General features: G+C 45.8%; 1 protein-coding gene across 1 annotated transcript in view; it reads right to left on the bottom strand.

The window, feature by feature from the left end:
• Positions 1-25583, bottom strand: part of F9 (coagulation factor IX) — a 117362-nt gene that overhangs the window by 50500 nt on the left and 41279 nt on the right. The window contains exon 3 of the mRNA XM_073599246.1: positions 17318-17342. Coding sequence (XP_073455347.1) covers positions 17318-17342 — 25 coding nt within the window. The remainder of the gene's footprint in view (positions 1-17317; positions 17343-25583) is intronic.

The following is a 25583-nucleotide window of genomic DNA, read 5'->3' as shown; positions in this document are numbered from 1 at the left end:
TTATTTTTAAACTGTTCCTTTCATTTTTATTTTTTTTTTAATCATTTTTATTGTTATCTCAGGGAATGTAAATATCCCCTATGATAGCAATAGGTAGTGACAGGTACTCTTTTTTGAAAAAACTGGGGTCTGTTAGACCCTGGATCTCTCCTCTGCCCTCAAAGCATCTGACCACACCAAGATCGGTGTGATAAAATGCTTTCCCAATTTCCCAATGGCGCTGTTTACATCCGGCGAAATCTAAGTCATGAAATGCTCGTAGCTTACGGTTTCTTAGGCCATAGAGATGTTTGGAGCCACTCTGGTCTCTAATCACCTCTATGGTCAGCTGGCTGAATCACCGGCTGCATTTTCAGGTTCCCTGTTGGGACAGGAGAGCCAGAGAAAAACATGGAAGACGGTGGGGGGATTCCCTCCCACTGCTTGTAAAAGCAGTCTAGAGGCTAATTAGCCACTAGGATTGCTTTTACATGAAAGCCAACCGCTGGCTGAAAAGAATGATACCAAGATGATACCTGCCCCCACGCTTCGGCATATATGCTGAAGTATGTAACTGTGGTGGTGAAATCACCTCCGACAGCGCTGGAGTCACGGCTTTATGTATCATGGGAGCAAATGCTGTTGCTGTCAAGATAAATAAATCCGCTCTGCAGCTGAATGGTGTACCTGAAAACAAAAAAATGGTTACCAACAAAACACATATCTGAAAAGCAAACATGGTAGAATACAGTAAAAAAGAGCAGAACAATAGAGAGAAAATATAGAGAGAGAGAACAATAAAACTACAACTATTTTTGTTTTTTTATTTTAGATTTTTTTTGTGTTTTTATTTTTTTTATTTTTTTTTTAATTTTTTTTTTTTACACTTTTTTTTAGTAACTTTACCTTTTGTAACTGGTACCAGGTTTGGGTCTCTCAAAATGCGATGGCATCTTGGGAGACCCTGTGAAAGTGTGTCCTAGTCTATGCAATGCTGTACCCTACGCTAATACTCAACTAGTGTATGGTAGCGTTCAAAATATTCACCAATGCATAGACCAGGATTGTCAGGACAGGAGGGACAATAATACCGGGTGTCACACCTAAATCCGCGCTTGCTACAGACACAACATCTTCTTTGGGGGACTCGTTGGGTAGGGGTACTCGAGAGGACATAAGGAAAATGCCTCTCATGCAGCCAGCTTACTGCATTTGGTTGGAGAAGGTGAGGTGGAGCACCGTCTGGAAACAGAAGGGCTCTGACGATCTCCGCCTGGAATTTAAGGAAGGATCCAGTCCGTCCTGAAGCTCTGTATAGCACATGAGCGTTCAGCAAAGCCAATTGAAATAAATAAACAGACACTTTTTTGTACCAGCGTCTGGCCTTACGGGCAACTAGGTATGGCGCCAACAACTGGTCGTTGAGGTCCACCCCTCCCATATTTTGGTTATATTCGTGGACACAGAGGGGTTTCTCCACAACACCAGTCGCCGTAGTAATTTGGACCGTCGTGTCTGCATGAAGGGAGGTAAGAACGAAAACATTCTTATTGTCCCTCCACTTCATAGCGAGCAAGTTATTACACTGCAAGCAGGCTCTCTCCCCCAGCCTAAGACGGGAATCTACAAGCCGCTGGGGAAAGCCCCAGCGATTAGGTCGCACGGTGCCACATGCTCCAATTGGTCTCCAATCTCTGGCAAAGGAGGACTGGGGATTAGCGGCGATGTGTTGACCAGCGTATAAATTGCTTTGGTTCACAATAGATCTATAGAGATCTTCGGTGAAAAACAGTGAATAAAAATCCAGTGGCGTAAAATCAACTGTTTCCACCTGAATTCCGGGTTGGCCAGTGAATGGGGGCAGTACGGGTGATGCAGAAGTGGTGGGTTCCCAATTCGGATTGGCGAATGCAGCAGGAAGGGCACTATGGGCACAACGGCCTGTGTTCGTCTTCTTGGTGGCAGTGGGACACTACTAGTGCTTGCCACCTCGCCAGCTTGAACTGCACTTATGGGACTCGCCACGTCACCACGTGATACTGCAGTGCTGGATGTACGACCAGGGTGTACTAGGCCGCTGGTGCTTGCCAGTTCACCAGAAGGAATAGCGGCGCTAGTACTTCTCTGCTCCATATGAGGGACCTGGGGTTCTTGCACTTCAAGGACAGAAGAAGAAGATTGGGGTCTGGTACGCCTGACCTTAGCAGGGACCACAACTCCATCGTCAGAGCTATCTGTCATGGAGCCGCTGTCCTCTACAGGATCGTATTCTGAGCCTGAATCTGACAGATGAGTGACTTCCTCTTCACTATCTGTCATGCTCAGAAACGTGTAGGCCTCTTCACTAGTGTACCTTCGATTTGCCATTTTGGGCTCTAAATTTAGGGGTACACTAGTGAGACTCACAGGCAAAAAAGCTCCTGACTGTTAGCAACCGATTCAAAACACTACCAATAAACTGTTAGCGATCGCAGGGATCAGGCCTGACTCTGCGAACGCTGCAGTTATGTGTGCTTAGTGTTTTGTAAGTGTCAGTGATCGATCGATACTGCACTTGGGTGGGCTGGGCAGGGCTGGGCCGAGGGGCAAAACGCAGGTGCTAGCAGGTATCTGGGCTGATCCCGCTAACACTGCGTTTTTTTGGGGACCCTAAACTGCTGGGGAGTATAGATTGGATCGGATCAGATATCGATCCGTTCAGATACTATAGCACTAAGGGAGGTGTATGCTGCGTGCGTGGGTGTTAGCGGTACTGGCGCTAACCTGACACTGCCTGGGGCAACACAGACCTTATCTAACCCTAAAAACGTAACTTATATCACCGCCGGGCAATTAGGGGGTTAAACCTTTATAAGGTAATAAACGGCGGGTGCCCTAAAACTATAATAAACTATAAAAAACAAACTAACTAACCAGCGTCACCTGTAACATTTATACGGTGATCGCTGGTGAAAGGGTTAACTAGGGGGCAATCAGGGGGTTAAAACCTTTAGTAGGTAGTATATGGGGGAAACTGTCGCTATAAAACACTGACAGCGAACCTATATACTTACCTCCCTAACTAGCGTCACCAGTGACACTAATACAGCGATCAGAAAAACGATTGCTTAATGACACTGGCGAGGGGGGGTGATCACGGGGTTAACCTTTATTAGGGGGGGTTAGGGGGGTACCCTGGACCTAAAGGGGGTACACCAGACCTAAAGGGGGCTAACCCTAACTGCCCTAACACTTATAACTGACACAAACTGACACCAATGCAAAAAAAAAAAAAAACTGCTATTGGTGTCAGTGTGACAGGGGGTACAGGGGGGTGATCGGGGGGTGATCGGGGGTGACTGGGGGGTGAAAAGTGTGCCTGCATGTTCTACTGAACGTGTAGTGTTGGTGCACTTACTTGATGTCTTCTCTCCTCGGCGCCGGAACAAAAACGACCGGCTCGAGGAGAGATTACATCACTTCCTCTGCCTCTGTTTACATTACAGAGGAAGAACCTCATTGGCTGCGAGCGATTGCGAGGGGGGGCTATGAATGGATGGCCTCCCCCTCACGTCTGATTGCTCCCAGACACAAGCCGACCACCTCGGGCACCGGGGGGGGGGTCCAATCGGACCCCCCACCTGCGGGAGGCAGATCACGTACAGGTACCTGATTCTGCCTGCCCGTGCCATTCTGCCGACATACATCAGCGTGAGGCGGTCGGCAAGTGGTTAAGAATGCTTTCAGAAATGTTAATAGTTTATTTTTTATCAATTAACAACATGTAAAGTAAATAAACAGAAGAGTAATCCAAATCAAATCAATATTTAGTCAGAGCACTCCTTGCCTTCAAAACAGCATCGATTCTTCTAGGCACCCAGTTTTTGCAGGAACTCAGCAGGTAGGTTGTTCCAAACATATTGGAGAACTAACCAAAGATCTTCTGTGTGTGGATGTAGGTTGCCTCATATCCTTCTGCCTGTTCATGTAATTGCAGACAGACTCAATGATGTTGAGACCAGGGCTCTGTGGGGGCCTTACCATCATTTCCAGGACTTCTTGTTCTTCTTTACACTGAAGATAGTTCTTAATGACATTGGCTGTATGTTTGGGTTCGTTGGGGCCAATCACACAACTCCCTGATGGAATGGCATGATGGATAAATATCTGCTTGTATTTCTCAGCATTAAGGACATAATTAATTCTGACCAAATCTCCAACTCTATTTGAAGAAATGCAGCCCCAAACTTACAAGAAACCCCCACCTTGCTTCACTGTTGACTGAAAATTTTGTCTCACCAGTCCAGAGCACCTGATGTCATTTTCTGCACCCCAGTTCCTATGTTTTCATGCATAGTTGAGTTATGAGTTGAGTGTCACAACTCTTCCATGTAGACCTTATCTGGCCAGACATCTCCAGACAGTGGATGGGTGTACCTAGGTCACAATGGTTTTTGCCAGATCTGTGCTGATGGCACTGCTGGAATTTTTCTGAGGTCGAAGGGAAGTAAGCATAATGTGCCTTTCATCTGCTGCATTATTTCCTTGGCTGATTACTGCATCTATGGTCCTCAGTGTTGCCTGTTGTTTTTTTGTGCTTCTTCAAAAGAACTTAAACAGCACATCTTGAAGACCTTGCTGATGCAGTATAACTACCTTTTGTCTTGCTGCTGTGCTCAGTCTTGCCATGGTGTATGACCTGTTTCATGAAACTGTCTTCCACAACCTCACCTTAGTAGCAGAGTTTGGCTGTTTCTCGCCCAGTCTGAAGCCTCCTACACAGCTGTTTCTGTTTAAGTTAATGACTGTGATTGAACCTACATATAAAATTGAAGTTAATTAGCATCCCCTTGGTATAAATGGGTAATCATAAACCTAACTCTAAATTCTACAAAATCCCTGACTTTAAGTGTAATGCCCTGTACACACGATCAGACTTTCCGACAACAAAACCGTGGATTTTTGTTCGAAGGATGTTGGCTCCAACTTGTCTTGCATACACACAAATGTTGGCCAACAATTACGAACGTAGTGACGTACAAAATGTATGTGATATCTCCATTATAACGCTAGTTATATCTCCGGCTCGTACTTGATTCCGAGCATGCGTGGACTTTTGTCCGACGGACTTGTGTACACACGATCGGAAAGTCCGACAACAAACATTTGTTGGCGGAAAATTTGAGAACCTGCTAGCCAACATTTGTTGGTGGAAAGTCCGACAACAAATGTTCGATGGAGCATACACACGGTCGGACTTTCCGCCAACAAGCTCACATTTCCGACAACATTTGTTGTCGGAAAATCCAATCGCGTGTACGGGCCATGAGAACTGATGCTTGTCTGAAGCCAAAGGGTAGTTACACCAAATATTGATTTGATTTCTCTTCTGTTCACTCACTTTGCATTTTGTAAATTGATAAAAAAAAAAAAAAAATATATATATATATATATATATATATATATATATATATTTACAAAATCTTACTTTACAGCATTTCTTCACATCTGCCCAAAACTTTCGCACAGTACTGTATGTGGAAACAAAGATGAGGTTGCCAAATCATTGTCAGTGACCCAGTCAAACCTTTCATTTCTACATTGATATCCCGACTGAACACTTTACTTTTTTGCAAAACAGTTATTCTACAGAGTATTTGTTATGTAGAATAAGCATACTTATTTCCAGTGCTTATGTTTCTATCAAAATGATTAATTGCAGTTTTTTGTGAACAATGCAATAATATTGTGTCCTCTCATGATATGAGATTTTTTTAATTAGTTTTCTTGGTTGAATGTATATATTCCCCCACATAGCCTGAATAAGCTATGACAACAGGCACTGCAATTTTTCTTATAATTATAAAATATTTCAGGAAAGCATGATTTATTGTTGGTATATTTGAAAGGTTGATTTTACTAGGGGGCGCAGTTATATAGTTACATAATTACATAGTAGGTGAGGTTGAAAAAGTCCATCATGTCCAACCTATGTGTGTGATTTTATGTCAGTATTACATTGCATAACCCTGTATGTTGTGGTCATTCAGGTGCTTATCTAAAAACCTGAAACTATTGATGCTCCCCGCTGAAACCACCACCTGTGGAAGGGAATTCCACATCCTTGCCGCTCTTACAGTAAAGAACCCTCTACGTAGTTTAAGGTTAAACCTCTTTTCTTCTAATTTTAATGAGTGGCCATGAGTCTTGTTGAACTCCCTTCTGCAAAAAAGTTTTATCCCTATTATGGGGTCACCAGTATGGTATTTGTATAATGAAATCATATCCCCTCTCAAGCGTCTCTTCTCCAGAGAGAATAAGTTCTATGCTCGTAACCTTTCCTCATACCTAATGTCCTCCAGTCCCTTTATTAGTTTTGTTGCCCTTCTCTGTACTCGCTCCATTTCCAGCACATCCTTCCTGAGGACTAATGCCCAGAACTGGACAGCATACTCCAGGTGAGGCCCGACCAGAGTCTTGTAGAGTGGAAGAATTATTGCTTTATGTATTGAGTTAATCCCCTTTTTAATGCATGCCAATATTCTGTTTGCTTTGTTAGCAGCAGCTTGGCATTGCATGTCATTGCTGAGCCTATCATCTACTAGGACCCCCAGGTCCTTTTCCATCCTTGTTTCCCCCGGAGATTCTCCCCCAGTGAGTAGATTGCATTCATAATTTTGCCACCCAAATGCATTATTTTACATTTTTCCACAGTAAACCCCATTTGCCATGTAGTTGCCACCCCATTAATTTGTTCAGATCTACTTGCAAGGTTTCCACATCCTGCAAAAAAGTTATTGCCCTGCTTAGCTTAGTATTGTCCACAAATACAGAGATTGAACTGTTTACCCCATCCTCCAGGTCATTTATGAACAAATTAAATAGGATTGGTTCCAGGACAAAACCCTGGGGCGGCCCCACTTTCCACCCCTGACCATTCCGAGTACTCCCCATTTATCACTACCCTCTGAACTTGCCCTTGTAGCCAGTTTTCAATCCATGTACTCACCCTATGGTCCATGTTAATGGATCTTACTTTGTACAGTAAACGTTTATGGGGAACTGTGTCAAATGCTTTTGCAAAATCCAGACACCCCAAGTCTACGGGCCTTCCTTTATCTAGATGGCAGCTCACCTCATCATAGAAGGTTAAAAGATTGGTTTGGCATGAACGATTCTTCATGAATCCATGCTGATTACTGCTAATGATACCGTTTTCATTACTAAAATCTTATATCGTATAAAGTCCCTTATCATCCCCTCCAAGAGCTTGCATACTATTGATGTTAGGCTAACTGGTCTGTAATTCCCAGGGATGTATTTCGGCCCTTTTTTAAATATTGGTGCTACATTGGCTTTTCTCCTATCAGCTGGTACCATTCCAGCCAGTAGACTGTCAGTAAAAATTAGGAACAATGGTCTGGCAATTACTCGACTGAGTTCCCTAAGGACCCTCGGGTGCAAGCCATCTGGCCCCGGTGACTTATTAATGTTAGGTTTTCATGTCTATTCCTAATTCTGTCCTCTGTTAGCCATGAGGGTGCTTCCTGTGATGTGTCATGAGGATAAACACTGCAGTTTTGGTTACTGAAGCCCCCTGATTCCCTTGTGAAGACTGAGGAGAAGAATAAATTCAATACCTTTGCCATCTCACCATCCTTTGTAACCAGATTCCCTTCCTCATTCTTTATTGGGCCAATATGGCCTGTCCTCCCTTTTTTACTGTTTATATACTTAAAGAATTTCTTGGGATTTTTTTTTTTGCTCTCCTCCGCTATGTGTCTTTCGTGTTCTATCTTAGCTGCCCTAATTGCACCCTTACATTTCTTGTTGCATTCTTTGTAAAGTTTGAATGCTGATGATGATCCCTCAGCCTTGTATTTTTTGAAGGCCTTCTCCTTTGTTTTTATATGCATTTTTACATTTGAGTTAAGCCACCCAGGACTTTTGTTCGCTCTTTTAAATGTATTTCCCAATGGGATGCACTGGCTAATGCCCTTAATTAATATGCTCTTAAAGCAAACCCATCTTTCCTCCGTGTTCTGTGTTCCTAAGATTTTATCCCAATTTAAATCTTCTAGCAAGGTTCATAGTTTAAGGAAGTTGGCTCTTTTAAAATTCAATGTCTTTGTATTCCCCTTATGTTTCCTATTTGTGTGATTTATACTGAAGCTAATTGACCTATGATTGCTGTTTTCTAAATTGCCCCTTATTTCCACATCAGTGATCAGGTCTGTATTGTTGGTAATCAGTTATGCTAGTAACGCTTTGTTTCTAGTTGGCGCGTTTAACATCTGACCCATGAAATTGTCCTGCAAGACATTTAGGAACTGGCGAGTGTTATGCCCCGTACACACGGTCGGACTTTGTTCGGACATTCCGACAACAAAATCCTAGGATTTTTTCCGACGGATGTTGGCTCAAACTTGTCTTGCATACACACGGTCACACAAAGTTGTCGGAAAATCCGATCGTTCTGAACGTGGTGACGTAAAACACGTACGTCGGGACTATAAACGGGGCAGTGGCCAATAGCTTTCATCTCTTTATTTATTCTGAGTATGCGTGGCATTTTGTCCATCGGATTTGTGTACACACGATCGGAATTTCCGACAACGGATTTTGTTGTCGTAAAATTTTATATCCTGCTCTCAAACTTTGTGTGTCGGAAAATCCGATGGAAAATGTGTGATGGAGCCTACACACGGTCGGAATTTCCAACAACAAGGTCCTATCACACATTTTCCGTCGGAAAATTCGACCGTGTGTACGGGGCATTAGACAAATGCGTGGTTCCTTCCGCCTAGTCTATGCCTGGATAATTAACATTCCCCATTATGATGACACTTCCCATCCTTGCCACTAATCCAAATTGTGATAGCAGGTCCGTCTCCCCCTCCTCCCCCAGGTTAGGGGGCCTATAGCATACTCCCAGTATTACTTTCCCCTTAGTTTCAACCCTTTGGAGCTCTACCCATAAGGATTCCACCTCCTCCCTAGCTCCCTTAGTGATGTCATCTCTTACATTCACTTGTACATTATTCTTGATATACAGGCATACCCCTCCCCCTTTTTTACCCTCTCTATCTCTGCGTTAAAGGGAATACCCTTGAATGGTTGCCAGCAAATCATGAGACCTGTCGAGCCAAGTCTCTGAAATTCCCTCAAAGTCTAAATCCTCCTCATACAACAGTATCTCTAGTTCTCCCATCTTCTCCGCCAGTCTCCTGCCATTGGTGAACATGCAACATAGTTTAGACCGGTCGCATACTGTCTTCTTATTGGGTGTTCCGAGGTTTCAAATAGGACTTATTTCTATACTTACCTCAGGTTTATGTGCTTTAGTCAACCTACCACTAATGCCCCCAATACTACCCTCTGGAATATGTTCCACGCTGACTATCTCTGGACCCTCCCCCCCGTCGCCTAGTTTAAAAGCCCCTCTAACTTTCCAGGCATCTTCACTCCCAGTAGATCTGCACCCTCCTCATTTAGGTGCAGTCCATCCCTTCTATAGAACGGGTGACAGACTGAGAAGTCGGCCCAGTTCTCCAGGAACCCAAATCCCTCCTTTCTACACCACCACTCAGCCACTTATTTACTTCCCTAATCTTCCTCTGCCTTTCTGGTGTGGCTCGAGATACCGGCAGTATTTCTGAGAATACTACCTTGGAGGTTCTTTTCCTCAATTTAGCTCCTAAGTCCCTAAAATTTTAAATTATCCTCTTTACTAATGGGGTCATCCAGTACCAATGTACTCTACTGCCCAAATAGGATGTCTTGTGCTGCAGGTGCTGGGTCATTTAGGACAGGGGTCCCTAACCCCTGGGCCATGGGCCAGTGCTGGTCTGTGGCCTGTTGATAACCAGGCCACACAGCAGAAGGTGAGCAGCAAACGCAGTCCGCACAGAGCTATCACAGACCGTGCTTGCCGCTCACTTTCTGCTTTGCAGCCATGGCCATGTGTCCTCTCCCACCTCCTCCACCCACCCAGCCGACGATGTCATCCTATCAAGGGGTAGGAGGAGCTGCAGATCGGAATGGAGAGCTCCGCCCGTCCCCTGACCTATTGTTGGATGACATCTTCGTGAGGGCGGGGGAGCCGGGAGAGGACACACAGACTGATCAGTCTCTGCCCTGCTAAAGTTAGGAGTCCTGTGCAGGGGAGGCAGAGATGCCAGGGGAGGCGAGTGTGATGTTAAAGAGGAAGGGGGGCTGACTGCGGGGGCACTGTGATGGAGGAGGCTATGATTGCTAGGAGCACTGTAAGCTAAAGGGTGTTGCACTGTAAAGGGGCACTGTAATCATTACAGTGCTCCCTTTACAGTGCAGTCCCCTTTACATCACAGTGCCCCCTTTACAGAAAACAGAACAAGGGCACACACACCGTTTCAGGCAAAAAGTGGACACACGCGGTCCAAGGTGCTAATCCCGGCTCATCACCGTGAGTAATGTCAAGAAGAGAAGAAAATTGCTTGCACACTTGAATCCAAAGGATGTTGTTGAAATGTCTTTATTGTCATAAGCCAGACAAGATTGCAATGATGATTACAGAGCAGTCCTCGTTACATTAATGTAAAGGAGAACTGTGATGTAAAGGACACTGCACAGTAAAGGGGCACTGTAATGTAAATATGTAAATGGGGGGCTGTGATGTGAATAGGAACAGAGGACACTGATATAAAGGGGGGACTGTGATAAAAGGGGGGGTTGTGGTGTGAAGGTGGGCTGAGGACAGACTTTATGAATACCACATTCCCTGACTCGTTCACCAATAAACCCTCCCCCCCTCAGTCCCTGGGAAAATTGGCTGCCAGGAAATGGCCCCTGGTTTCAATAAGGTTGAGAACCGCTGCTTTAGGAGACACAACAAGGATTATGCCTAGTACACACAATGACAATATTGGAGGGAAAAAAATGCATTCAGAGAGAATGGATATTTCTTACTATCATTCATTAACAGAGGGGATTTAGAGGAGAAAAACCACCATGGAGAGAAAGTATGTCCAATATGTGTTGCCAAGCTACTTTATGTGGATCCTTGTGAAGGACATTTCAGGTCTCAGGGGTTCTCCACCCATTTGGGTGACATATCTATAGGAAAACTTCTATTTGATGCATCTCCATTAGGGATGAGCCAAACACCCCCCTGTTCGGTTCGCACCAGAACATGCGAACAGGCAAAAAATTTGTTCGAACACCGTTAAAGTCTATGGGACACGAACATGAATAATCAAAAGTGCTAATTTTAAAGGCTTATATGCAAGTTATTGTCATAAAAAGTGTTTGGGGACCTGGGTCCTGCCCCAGGGGACATGGATCAATGCAAAAAAAAGTTTTAAAAACGGCCGTTTTTTCGGGAGCAGTGATTTTAATAATGCTTAAAGTGAAACAATAAAAGTGTAATATCCCTTTAAATTTCGTACCTGGGGGTGTCTATAGTATGCCTGTAAAGGGGAGCATGTTTCCCGTGTTTAGAACAGTCTGACAGCAAAATGACATTTCAAAGGAAAAAAAGTCATTTAAAACTACTTTAAAATTAGCACTTTTGATTTCTCCCATAGACTTTTAAAGGGTATTCCGCGGCATTCGAATTTGCTGCGAACACCCCAAATTGTTCACTGTTCGGCGAACTTGCAAACAGCCGATGTTCGAGTCGAACATGAGTTTGACTCGAACTTGAAGCTCATCCCTAATCTCCATCATTTATTCTTTAAAAAGGCATGCGCATCGGCTCCTCAATAACGCGGCAGCGGGCGCTCGTCCCCTATACCCCTTAAAGCAGCTGCCGTACAGCTACGGTGATTTGCGCAGGAGAGCCATTCTGCAGTTTGAGGGTGGGTGGTTAAGAACTGCATGTGGTTAAGAACTGGGGTATATAAACTTGTGATCAGGGTCATTTGGGTAGTTTCTGTTGTGATTATGATCTAAAAAGAGTAAACACGGTTGATTGATAATAAATGGCTTCAGCCAAACACTAACCATGAGTGAAAGAAAAGTTTGTGTTATCATTTTTATTCTCTGAAAAATGGCCAAAGAATCATAAATTCTGCCAGAATATGAGCACAACTGTATATGTGTGTATATTTGTGTGTGTGTGTGTATATATATATATATATATACACACACACACACACACACACAGTATCTCACAAAAGTGACATCCCTCACATTTTTGTAAATATTTTATTATATCTTTTCGTGTGACAACACTGAAGAAATTACACTCACGTAAAGTAGTGAGTGTAAAGCTTGTATAATGCCCTGTACACACAATAGGATTTTCCGACAACAAATGTTGAATGTGAGCTTGTTGTCGGAAAGTCCAACTGTGTGTATGCTCCATAGAACATTTGTTGGCGGAATTTCCGAGCGTGTGTACTCAATTCCGACGCACAAAAGTCCACGCATGCTCGGAATCAAGCAGAAGAGCCGCACTGGCTATTGAACTTCATTTTTCTCGGCTCATCTTACGTCTTGTACGTCACTGCGTTCTTGACGTTCAGAATTTTCAACAACATTTGTTTGAGCATGTGTATGCAAGTCAAGTTTGAGCGAACATCCTTCGGAAAAAAATCCATGGTTTTGCTGTTGGAAAATCCTATGTATGTGTACAGGGCATTACAGTGTAAATTTGCTGTCCCCTCAAAATAACTCAACACACAGCCATTAATGTCTAAACCACTGGCAACAAAAGTGAGTACACCCCTAAGTGAAAATGTCCAAATTGGACCCAATTAGCCATTTGCCCTACCCGATGTCATGTGACTCGTTATGCCGCGTACACACGGGCGGACGTTTCGACCGGACTGGTCCGACGGACTTTCTGACAGACTTTCCGACGGAATTTCAAACGAACGGATTTGCCTACACACAATCAACCAAAGTCAGACGGATTCGTACGTGATGACATACGACCAGACTAAAATAAGGAAGTTGATAGGTAGTAGCCAATAACTGCCCTAGCGTCGTTTTTTGTCCATCGGACTAGCATACAGACGAGCGGATTTTTCGACCGGACTCGAGTCCATCAGAAAGATTTGAAACATGTTTTATTTATAGGTCTGTCGGACTTTTGGGGAAAAAAGTCCGCTGGAGCCCACACACGATTGAATTGTCTGACGGAGTCCGGTCTGCCAGACCAAGTCTGCCGGAAAGTCCGCTCGTGTGTATGCGGCATTAGTGTTACAAAGTCTCAGGTGTGAATGGGAAGGAGGTGTGTTAAATTTGATGTTATCGCTCTCACTCTCTCATACTGGTCACTGAAAGTTCAACATGGCATCTCATGGCAAAGGACTCTCTGAGGATCTGAAAAAAAAATTGTTGCTCTACATAAAGATGGCCTAAGAAGATTGCCAAGACCCTGAAACTGAGCTGCAGCACGGTGGCCATGACCATACAGCGGTTTAACAGGACAGGTTCCACTCAGAACAGGTCTCGCCATGGTCGACGAAAGAAGTTGAGTGCGCGTGCTCAGAATCATATCCAGTTTGTCTTTGGAAAATAGACGTATGAGTGCTGCCAGCATTGCTGCAGAGGTTGAAAGGGTGGGGGGTCAGCCTGTTAGTGCTCAGGCCATATGCCACACACTTTATCAAATTGGTCTGCATGGCTGTCGTCCCAGAAGGAAGCCTCTTCTAAAGATGATGCACAAGAAAGCCCGCAAACAGTTTGCTGAAGACAAGCAGACTAAGGACAGTGAATACTGGAATCATGTCCTGTGGTCTGATGATACATTTATTTGGCTCAGATGGTGTCAAGCATGTGTGGTGGCAACCAGGTGAAGAGTACAAAGACAAGTGTGTCTTGCCTACAGTCAAGCATGGTGGTGGGAGTGTCATGGTCTGGGGCTGCATGTGTGCTGCCAGCACTGGGGAGCTACAGATCATTGAGGGAACCATGAATGCCAACATGTAGGTGACATACTGAAGCAGAGCATGATCTCCTCCCTTTGGAGACTGGGCCGCAGGGCAGTATTCTAACACGATAACGACCCCAAACACACCTCCAAGACGACCACTGTCTTGCTAACGAAGCTGGGGGTAAAGGTGATGGACTGGTCAAGCATGTCCCCAGACCTAAACCCTATTGAGAATCTGTGGGCCATCCTCATAACAGATGGTGGAGGAGCGCAAGGTCTCTAACATCCACCAGCTCCATGATGTCGTCATGGAGGAGTGGAAGAGGACTCCAGTGGCAACCTGTGAAGCTCAGGAGGGTTAATGCAGTGCTGGAAAATAATGGTGGCCACACAAAATATTGACAATTTGGGCCCAATTTGGACATTTTCACTTAGAGGTGTACTCACTTTTGTTGCCAGAGGTTTAGACATTATTGGCTGTGTTGAGTTATTTTGAGGGGACAGAAAATTTACACTGTTATACAAGCTGTACACTCACTACTTTACATTGTAGCAAAGTGTCATTTCTTCAGTGTTGTCACATGAAAAGATAGAATAAAATATTTACACAAATGTGAGAGGTGTACTAACTTTTGTGAGATATATGTGTGTGTATATGTATATATACACAGTATATGTGTATGTGTGTGTGTGTGTATGTGTATATATATATATATATATATATATATATATATATATATATATATATATATAGTCAGGTCCATAAATATTGGGACATCAACACAATTATAATCTTTTCGGCTCTATACACCACCACAATGGATTTGTAATGAAACACGCAAAATTTGCTTTAATTGCAGACTTTCAGCTTTAATTTGAGGGTATTTACATCCAAATCAGGTGAACGGTGTAGGAATTACAACAGTTTGTATATGTGCCTCCCACTTTTTAAGGGACCAAAAGTAATGGGACAGATTAACAATCATCCATCAAACTTTCACTTTTTAATACTTGGTTGCAAATCCTTTGCAGTCAATTGCAGCCTGAAGTCTGGAACGCATAGACATCACCAGACACTGGGTTTCATCCCTGGTGATGCTCTGCCAGGCCTCTACCGCAACTGTCTTCCGTTCCTGCTTGTTCTTGGGGCATTTTCCCTTCAGTTTTGTCTTCAGCAAGTGAAATGCATGCTAAATCGGATTCAGGTCAGGTGATTGACTTGACCATTGCATAACATTCCACTTCTTTCCCTTAAACTCTTTGGTTGCTTTCGCAGTATGCTTCGGGTCATTGTCCATCTTCACTGTGAAGCGCCGTCCAATGAGTTCTGAAGCATTTTGCTGAATATGAGCAGATGATATTGCCCGAAACACTTCAGAATTCATCCTGCTGCTTTTGTCAGCAGTCACATCATCAATAAATACAAGAGAACCAGTTCCATTGGCAGCCATACATGCCCACGCCATGACCATACCACCACCATGCTTCACTGATGAGGTGGTATGCTTTGGATCATGAGTAGTTCCTTTCCTTCTCCATACTCTTCTCTTCCCATCACTCTGGTACAAGTTGATCTTGGTCTCATCTGTCCATAGGATGTTGTTCCAAAACTGTGAAGGCTTTTTGAGATGTTGTTTGGCAAACTCTAATCTAGCCTTCCTGTTTTTGAGGCTCACCAATGGTTTACATCTTGTGGTGAACCCTCTGTATTCACTCTGGTGAAGTCTTCTCTTGATTGTTGACTTTGACACACATACAACTACCTTCTGGAGAGTGTTCTTGATCTGGCCAACTGTTGTGAAGGGTGTTTTCTTCACCAGGGAAAGAATTCTTCGGTCATCCACCACAGTTGTTTTCCGTGGTCTTTTGGTGTTGCTGAGCTCACCGGTGCGTTCTTTCTTTTTAAGGATGTTCCAAACAGTTGATTTGGCCACAGCTAATGTTTTTGCTATCTCTCTGATGGGTTTGTTTTGTTTTTTCAGCCTAATGATGGTTTGCTTCACTGATAATGACAGCTCTTTGGATTTCATATTGAAAGTTGACAGCAACAGATTCCAAATGCAAATAGCACACTTGAAATTAACTCTGGACCTTTTATCTGCTCCTTGTAAATGGGATAATGAGGGAATAACACACACCTGACCATAGAACAGCTGAGCATATATATATGTGTGTGTGTGTGTGTGTGTGTGTGTGTGTGTACGCAGGTGGTCAGACATTTTTATGTTTATACATTGTATCATATGTTGTATGGTATTTGTTTTCATTTCAGACAATAGTGCCCAACCATTATCTCTGGTTTCACCCAAAATATTTGAATTTTAAATTGATTGTTATTGTATGGTCTTAAGAGAGATAAATATGCACCTGTAGCTCACTCCTGGTGAAGAGTTGCAACCATTCCTAGACCAGGTTCTTAAAGACAACATCCACTTTTCACCATGGTCACTAATCTCTGCGGCACTGTGACACACTTTGCCTTAAAGTGATTGTAAGGCAGAGGGGTTTTTTATCTTAATGCATTGCATTAGAATAAAAAACCTTCTGTGTACAGCAGCCCCTCTCAGCCCCCTAATACTTACCTTAGCCCCATCTAGATCCAGCATTGTTGTAGGAGTGTCTGGGATGCCCGGGACTCTCCTCCTCATTGGTTGAGACAACGGTGCAGCGCCAGTGGCTCCCGCTGCTGTCAATCAAAGTCAGTGAGCCAATGAGGAGAGAAAGGGGGTGGGGCTGGGCCATGGCTGTGTCTGAATGGACACAGAGAGCTGCAGCTCAGCTCGGGTGCCCCCATAGCAAGCTGTGTGTTGTTGGGGGCACTCAACAGAAAAGAGGGGCCAGAAAAGAGGGGCCAGGATCACAGAAGAGGGACCCGAGAAAAGGAGGATCTGTGCTGCTCTGTGCAAATCCACTACACAGAGCAGGTAAGTAGAACATGTTTTTTATTTTTATTTTTTTTAAAAAACAAGACTTTAGTATCACTTTAAGTACTTTCTTTAGTCCACAGAAAACTGTCCCTACAATGAAAGGACCAGTTGATTGTGTTCCCCTCCCAGGCCAAATGTTTCTAGTCCTCCCCTGAATCCATTACTGGATGAGGTTTAAAGTGTGGTAACCAGTAGCACTTTCTTAAAGTCATCTCAGTTAAGATGGTTGATGGTTGCAGGCTAATGCACTTTAGACATTACTCTTGGCACTGTTTGAATAAGCCCATGAGCGAATGTCATAATTTATTCTGTATTTTTCTTAGTTAGCTCAGCCATCTGTATTCAACAGAGTTTCTCAATATATTGGTTAGGGAACCTTTATCTCATTATAGCAGCTGGGTTCTCGCAGAATATATACATTTTAATTACAATGTCTGGTTCATAGATGCAATTAAAGCAAATAAAATGAGATAAATATGAATATATTGGGTAACATATGTAGCTCCCGATATTTACAACAAAGAATTAACTGTTTCAGTGTGTCTAAAGCATGTAGGGAAATTCATCTTACCAACATACTGCTTCCAAAATTCACTCTATAAAGAAAAGAAAAAAAAAGCAAAACCATAAGTATACTGGATAATGAGTAGATTTTATCATTATATATAAAACACGTCAGTACAGTGGCAGATCTATTGTCAAAGATACCCTAGTATAGGGGGTTTGGGATGACAGAGGGGCCTGTTCAGTTTTTTCCCCTTGCTCCCTCCCTTAGCACCTCCTGCGATGCAAGGGATGCTGACTGTGCTGCTTGCTTTTTTTAAGTAGTCGTAACTAGAACATGTAAAATGTAACACATGAGTTGCAATGATATAATTGTTCCATTTTTCATTAAACTGTTTTACTCAAAATTAGTGGTAAGGATTTTCACAGGCAAGTAGATACTGTACATTGCAAAGAGTGAAGGAGGGGAGGCACCTGTCTGTCGGCCATTGCAATAGAATCTTTGGCTAAGCCATCAGCCACCTGCACAATGAGATTCATCCTTACCCCTCAATGAGGATTTGTAGTCAGAGTCTTCGAGTGAGAAAGTGTTACTCCTAAGCATCAAGGCCTGAGGTGTGCCTTGACCTGGCTGGTCAGTATTCCTGAAAAGAGGGCATACCCTGAATGTAAGAATAAGAAAAAGTACTATGAGTATGTATGAAGACTGGGGGAAACGGGTGGGTGGGAACCCAGAAATGCTAACGAGCCCTGGCCTGACAGAGGAGGAGGCTTAAATAGCCCTCTCAGACTCCTTCCACAAATAAAGGCTAGCCTCCGGCTAGCCTTTACACTTGTAGTCAGAGTTTTCGAGTGAGAAAGTGATACTCCTAAGCATCAAGGCCTGAGGTTTGCCTTGGCCTGGCTGGTCAGTATGCCTGAAAATGGGGCAAAAAAGACATAAATTTAGGTGAAGAAGGGAAGGTAACAATCCATCAAGTGGAGTAGCACGCGCCCGGATGGCAACAGTATATATCCGATAAGTGTCCGCTATGACAAGAGAAACCACACCCCCCCCAACTCCTGACTTGGTGATGAGACAGAACCCCCTATAGAACCTGCGAAGCTACCCCAAACCCTACTAAATGTCCCATGAATGATTGGATGGAGCCTGAAGCCCGAGATGACCCAGACATGAGAATGAACTGCTTGTGAATGAGAGGATGCGTGGGGGAAGGGGAGCAATGACTTTCCCAAGGAGCCCCTGCAAAACGATAGCCGAGAAGATTGAAACTTCAACACCAGTGAAGTGCTCAGTGAAAACACCCCCCCACCCCCGGCCTACCCATAATGCTATGGGGAAGTGCAAGGGTGAGTGCCAAAGGACAACTGGCAGGAGTTCAAATTTCTGAATACCTGAATGATGTGATGGAGTGGGTGGATGAGGCCCATGCACTATGGCAATAAGCATTGTCAACCTGGAGAAACCATGCCAGACACAGAATACTGGTCCCACCTGATTTGATCGGGTCATGCTTCAGCCTGTGACCTGGCAACCGAGTCTGAATCCTGAACCGAGGAAGGAGGGCCAGACTCCACCCCGGGGAAATAAGTCCCATGGCATGAAACAATCATACCCAAAGTGACTGAAACCCCCCTACCTGGAACCGGCGCTGGGGAATGAAAAAGATGACTGGACTAATGCCTCTGAGCAGTCTTCCAGGCCACATCCTAGTCAAGAGATCAGAGCCGAGAATGGAATCCAGAATCATGACAACGTTTGCCCAAACCTACCACTTAAGGACCAACAAGGGGATGATGGATGCCAATACAGCCCAACCTGAGAACACGAACAAGAGAAATGACAGACAACAAGACATGAGAACAACAACGCCCCTCTGTGCCTACCTAAGTATGAGAACATGAGCAGAAATGTCAAGACCACTGTGCGTGAATGAACCTGATGACGGATCCCCCCCCCCGTGTAAATGGTGAGTGAGTCCGAGTAACCTGCAGCGCAGAGATAGGTAATTAAACTGAAAACTCAGGGCTGGTGTACCCACAGACCGTGGTGGGTGATTGTACAGGTGTGGTGATTGAACGTGCATCGTATGACGTATGGTATATGGGCGAGAAGATTGTGGACAACAATCATTAACAAACGAAACCTCAGCCCGTATGGATCTGTAGACATGACAGATCCTGACATGTGAGCCCTAGCTAACTGACCCAGGTACAACATGAACAAAGATACGATGAGACATGACAAACAATGAAGATAAAACAGATACTGGAGTATGCCGTGACTGAACAACGCCCCTCTGAGAAACAGTGAAGGCTGAAACACCGAGCCTGAAACGCTATGACAGAAATGCTGAGACTGAACGCTGAGGCAGAAATGCTATGACAGAAATCCTGGGGCAGAAACGCAAGGACAGTGACGCTATGACAGAAAATGCTTATGACAGAAATGCTGAGAATGAACGCTGAGGCAAAAACTCTATGACAGAAAACCTGGGGCAGAAAATGCACGGACAGCAACACTATGACAGAAACGCTGAAACTGAACGCTGAGGCACAAACAAAATGACAGAAATCCTGGGGCAGAAATGCTATGACAGAAACGCTGAGACTTAAACGCTGAAGCAGAAATGCCATGACAGAAATCCTGGGGCAGAAACGCTGAGGCAGAAATGCCATGACAGAAATCCTGGTGCAGAAACGCAAAGAAAGCAACGCTAAGACAGAAATGCTGAAACTGAACGCTGAGGCAGAAATGAAATGACAGTAATCCTGGGGCAGAAACGTTATGACAGAAACGCTGAGACTTAAATGCTGAGGCAGAAAGCCATTACAGAAATCCTGGGCAGAAACGCAACGACAGAACGCTGAGGCAGAAATGCAATGACAGAAATCCTGGGGCAGAAGCGCTATGAAAGAAATGCTGAGACTGAACGCTGAGACAGAAATGCTGGGGCAGAACACCATGACAGAAAAACGCCATGACAGAAAAATGCCATGACAGAAAAACACCATGACAGAATTCCTGGGGCAGAAACGCTATGACAGAAATCCTGGGGCAGAAATGCTGTGGAAAACCCTGGGGCAGAAATGCTATGACAGAAATGCCGAGACTGAACGCTGAGATAGAAATGCTGGGGCAGAACGCTGTGACAGAAATGCTGGGGCAGAAATGCTGGGGCAGAACGCTGTGACAGCAATGCTGGGCCAGAACGCTGTGACAGAAATGCTGGGCCAGAACGCTGTGACAGAAATTCTGGGCCAGAACGCTGTGACAGGAATGCTGGGGCAGAGCGCTGTGACAGAAATGCTGAGGCAGAACGCTGTGACAGAAATGCTGGGGCAGAACGCTGTGACAGAAATGCTGGGGCAGAACGCTGTGACAGAAATGCTGGGCCAGAACGCTGTGACAGGAATGCTGGGGCAGAACGCTGTGACAGAAATTCTGAGGCAGAACGCTGTGACAGAAATGCTGGGGCAGAACGCTGTGACAGAAATGCTGGGGCAGAACACTATGACAGAAATGCTGAGGCCGAACGCTACGATGGAAAGCTGGGGCCAAACGCTACGACAGAAATGCAGGGGCTGAACACTACGACAGAAACCCAGGGGCAGAAATGCTATGACAGAACTGGGGCAGAAACGCTATGACAGAAACCCTGGGGCAGAACTGCTATGACAGAAATGCTGGGCAGAACCGCTATGACAGAAATGCTGGGGCAGAAAACACTATGACAGAAATCCTGGGGCAGAAAATGCTATGACAAAAAAGATGGGGCAGAACCACAGTGAACATAAATGCCGGGGCAGAACGCAGTGAACATAAATGCAGAGACTGAACGCCAAGACAGAAATGCTGGGGCAAAAACGCTATGACAGAAATCCTGGGGCAGAAATGCTGTGGAAAACCCTGGGGCAGAAACGCTATGACAGAAATGCCGAGACTGAACGCCGAGATAGAAATGCTGGGGCAGAACGCTGTGACAGAAATGCTGGGGCAGAAATGCTGGGGCAGAACGCTGTGACAGAAATGCTGGGCCAGAACACTGTGACAGAAATGCTGGGCCAGAACGCTGTGGCAGAAATGCTGGGGCAGAACGCTGTGACAGGAATGCTGGGGCAGAACGCTGTGACAGAAATGCTGGGGCAGAACGCTGTGACAGAAATGCTGGGGCAGAATGCTGTGACAGAAATGCTGGGGCAGATCGCTGTGACAGAAATGCTGGGGCAGAACACTATGACAGAAATGCTGAGGCCGAACGCTACGATGGAAAGCTGGGTCCGAACGCTACGACAGAAATGCAGGGGCTGAATGCTACGACAGAAACCCAGGGGCAGAAATGCTATGACAGAACTGGGGCAGAAACGCTATGACAGAAACCCTGGGGCAGAACTGCTATGACAGAAATGCTGGGCAGAACCGCTATGACAGAAATGCTGGGGCAGAAAACACTATGACAGAAATCCTGGGGCAGAAAATGCTATGACAAAAAAGCTGGGGCAGAACCGCAGTGAACATAAATGCCAGGGCAGAGTGCAGTGAACATAAATGCAGAGACTAAACGCCAAGACAGAAATGCTGGGGCAGAACGCTATGACAGAAATCCTGGGGCAGAAATGCAGTGGACATAAATGCTGAGACAGAAATGCTGGGGCAGAAACGCTATGACAGAAATGCTGGGGCAGAAAATGCTATGACAGAAAGCTTGGGCAGAACGCTACGACAGAAATCCTGGGGCAGAAAATGCTATAACAGAAACCCTGGGGCAGAAAAAACGCTATGACAGAAAACCTTGGGGCAGAAATGCTATGACAGAACTGGGGCAGAAAAGCTATGACAGAACTGGGGCAGAACCGCTATGACAGAAATCCTGGGGCAGAAAATGCTATGACAGAAACCCTGGGGCAGAACCGCTATGACAGAAATGCTGGGCAGAAAACGCTATGACAGAAACCATGGGGCAGAACCGCTATGACAGAAATGCTGGGGCAGAAAATGCTATGACAGAAACCCTGGGGCAGAACTGCTATGACAGAAATGCTGGGGCAGAAAACGCTATGACAGAAATCCTGGGGCAGAAAATGCTATGACAGAAATGCCAGGGCAGAACGCTATGGCAGAAACGCTGGGGCAGAAAAACGCTATGACAGAACTCCTGGGGCAGAAACACCACGATATGAACACTGTGACTGAAGTGGTGGATGCCCGGGAGGCGTGCGGGGATCCCCCCATGATGCCCCCTCCATGATGCCCCACGTGAGTACTGGGAGATGAGCAGGCGGGTGAGCGCCCCCCCATGAGAACTGTGAGGCGTGCGGGCATCCCCTCCATGCTTGGCATAGTTCCAGGGAGGTGAACTGGTGGGTGAGTGGCAAGTGGGTGGGTGCCATCCCCCCATGAGCGCCGGGAGAAGCAGGCAGTCGGCTCCCACGATGCTGGCAGGAAACACAGGGATGAAAGGTAGAAGCGGACGGCCCCACCCCCACCATGCGGAAATGAGCCAGGCTGAGGTGATGGAAGGACGGACAGCCCCCACCCCCGCATGAACGCCGGAGAAAGCGGGCGGGCGGCACCCTGGCCAGATGGAGCCGTGGGTGGTTGGAGAATGGATGGACGAACGCGCCCCCCCCGCTCCCTGGCATGAGCACCGGGAGAAGCGGGTGGGCGGCTCCCATAGCACTGGCAGGAACACAGGGATAAAGGAGAGAAGCAGGCGGCGGCGGGATTGAGCTCAGCTGAAGGGATGGATGGATAGACGCCCTCTCCGCTCCCCCCCGTATGAGCGCCGGCGTGCGGCTCCCTGGCCAGATGGAGCAGTGGAGAAAGTGGGTGGTGGAAGGAAGGATGGATGGACGGACGGTCGTACGCCCCCCCTACTCCCCCCCGACATGAGCGCCGGGAGAAGCGGATGGGCGGCCCCCCCACGATGCTGGATGGAACATGGGCTGAAGGGGAGGACGGGCGGGATGGCCCCCATGATGCTGGTGGAACCCGGGGATGACAGGGGGGACGGGCGGGTGGTCCCCTGGTGGTGTTTTAAGAGAGGAAGCGACATCATAGCTGCGGCCGACTGCCGATCTGTAAGGAGGCCGGAAGTATTGGGACACCTACCTTTACACGCACATGAACTTTAATGGCATCCAAGTCTGAGTCTGTAGGGTTCAATATTGAGTTGGTCCACCCTTTGCAGCTATAACAGCTTCAACTCTTCTGAGAAGGCTGTTCACAAGGTTTAGGAGTGTGTCTATGGGAATGTTTGACAATTTTTCAGAAGCGCATTTGTGAGGTCAGGCACTGATGTTGGACGAGAAGACCTGTCTCACAGTCTCAGCTCTAATTCATCCCAAAGGTGTTCTATTAGGTTGAGGTCAGGACTCTGTGCAGGCCAGTCAAGTTCCTCCACCCCAAACTTTCTCATTCATGTCTTTAAGGGCCTTGCAAAGTAACTTCAGCTTTAAAGTGGTAGTAAACTTTGTACTAACACTTGTACCTACAGGTAAGCCTATAATAAGGCTTACCTGTAGGTACTGTGAATATCTCCTTAACTTGCACAGTTTGGGAGATATTCAGAGTGCATGGAGCCGATGACATCATCGGCACATGCGCTTTGAAGGTCTGGCTTACAGTGCCGGATCTTCGGAGCCTGTGTTGTAAACCATGACTCCTACATGCATGTGCGGGAGTGATGTCATCGCACCCCTGGCCACTCATGTAGTCGGAGGCCGTGAACCCGTAAGGAAGACCAGGGGAAGATGTCAGCTGTCTCAGCAGTGACATCGCAGCTCAGATAGGCTTCATTCTAAGGTAAGTTCCTCATGATGAGCTAGTATGTGATGAATACTAGCATATTATAACATTGTCTAGCAGGAATTTTTTTTTTCATACACCAGCGGTTTACAACCGCTTTAAAGTAAATGAAAAAGGGTGGCAGGGGGTTAATTGTATCTCAGAGTCTGGCTTTAAAGTATAACTAAAGGCAAAACTTTTCTGTTAGTGTTGGATTGAGCACAGAGGGATTAAAATGTTTGCGTTTTTATTGCTGTCTTATCTCATTAAAGAGGAGTTCCAGCCACCTGTGAAAAAAATAAGTCAGCAGCTACAAAAACTGTAGCTGCTGACTTTTAAAAAACAGCCACTCACCTGTCCCACGAACCAGCAGTGTGCTTACCCCAGTCGGTCTCACCTGCTGTCTTCAGTCCCCGGTGCCGGCATCTTCGCCAGGGGCACCCGGCTGTGACAGCTTGCGGCTTCACAGCCGAGTGCCCCTTGTGCATGACTGCTGAGGTGCAATAAGCCCAGGTCCCATACCATACCATTTTACAGCCAACTTTTAACCTTACCCCTTCGTCCCATCCAATAAAAAAAACACTTACAACCATTAATGTTGGAAAGGGCAAGGCCACAGCTTTTATTAACTTGAACATATAACATTAAACATTCCAACAGTGCCAGTCACAGTTGCACTGTGAGCACCCAATTCCAAATGGTGAAAGAGAGATAACTGAGGGGCCTGTCCTTACCATAAGTGCCGGACCGGCCATCTATCTCCCAATTAACATGAAGGACGTACCTATTATAGCCATGTTTGCTGGCAAGGTCACCAAAAACAGCAGCAAGCTGTGACATACCAACCATAATTAGGGCGGGATGGTGGGCAGCTCTTACCAATCTTCTTCCGAAAAGACCCAGAATCACCTGGGGCGCCACACTAGTGAGCTCAGGCCCAACCCCGTCCCATCCCACCACCAATCCGCAGTGACCCCATAGTCACCTTACTCCGCCCTGGTTATGCCCCCTCAGTCAGGGCTCTCTTTCCCAAGGGGTTCAAGAGGCCTGCATGACTGCTGAGGTGCAATAAGCCCAGGTCCCATACCATACCATTTTACAGCCAACTTTTAACCTTACCCCTTCGTCCCATCCAATAAAAAAACTGCTTACAACCATTAATGTTGGAAAGGGCAAGGCCACAGCTTTTATTAACTTGAACATATAACATTAAACATTCCAACAGTGCCAGTCACAGTTGCACTGTGAGCACCCAATTCCAAATGGTGAAAGGGAGATAACTGAGGGGCCTGTCCTTACCATAAGTGCCGGACCAGCCGTCTATCTCCCAATTAACATGAAGGGCGTACCTATTACAGCCATGTTTGCTGGCAAGGTCACAAAAAACCGCCACCCGCCTGTCAGTAAGCTACTGACGGGCGCCCCACCGCAGCCAGCGCTTGTTCCACACCCCTCTGAAGGCCCAGGTTAAAGATGTCCAACCCAATATCATTGAGATGAACTCCATCCCTTCTCAGCAAATCGGTATTGTCACCTTCTAGGTCTT

The sequence above is a fragment of the Aquarana catesbeiana genome, linkage group LG09, assembly GCF_042186555.1.
Source record: "Aquarana catesbeiana isolate 2022-GZ linkage group LG09, ASM4218655v1, whole genome shotgun sequence".
Classification (NCBI taxonomy): Eukaryota; Metazoa; Chordata; class Amphibia; order Anura; family Ranidae; genus Aquarana; species Aquarana catesbeiana.
The sequence above is the reverse complement of the archived record's forward strand: the minus strand, read 5'-3'. Positions and strand labels throughout refer to the sequence as shown.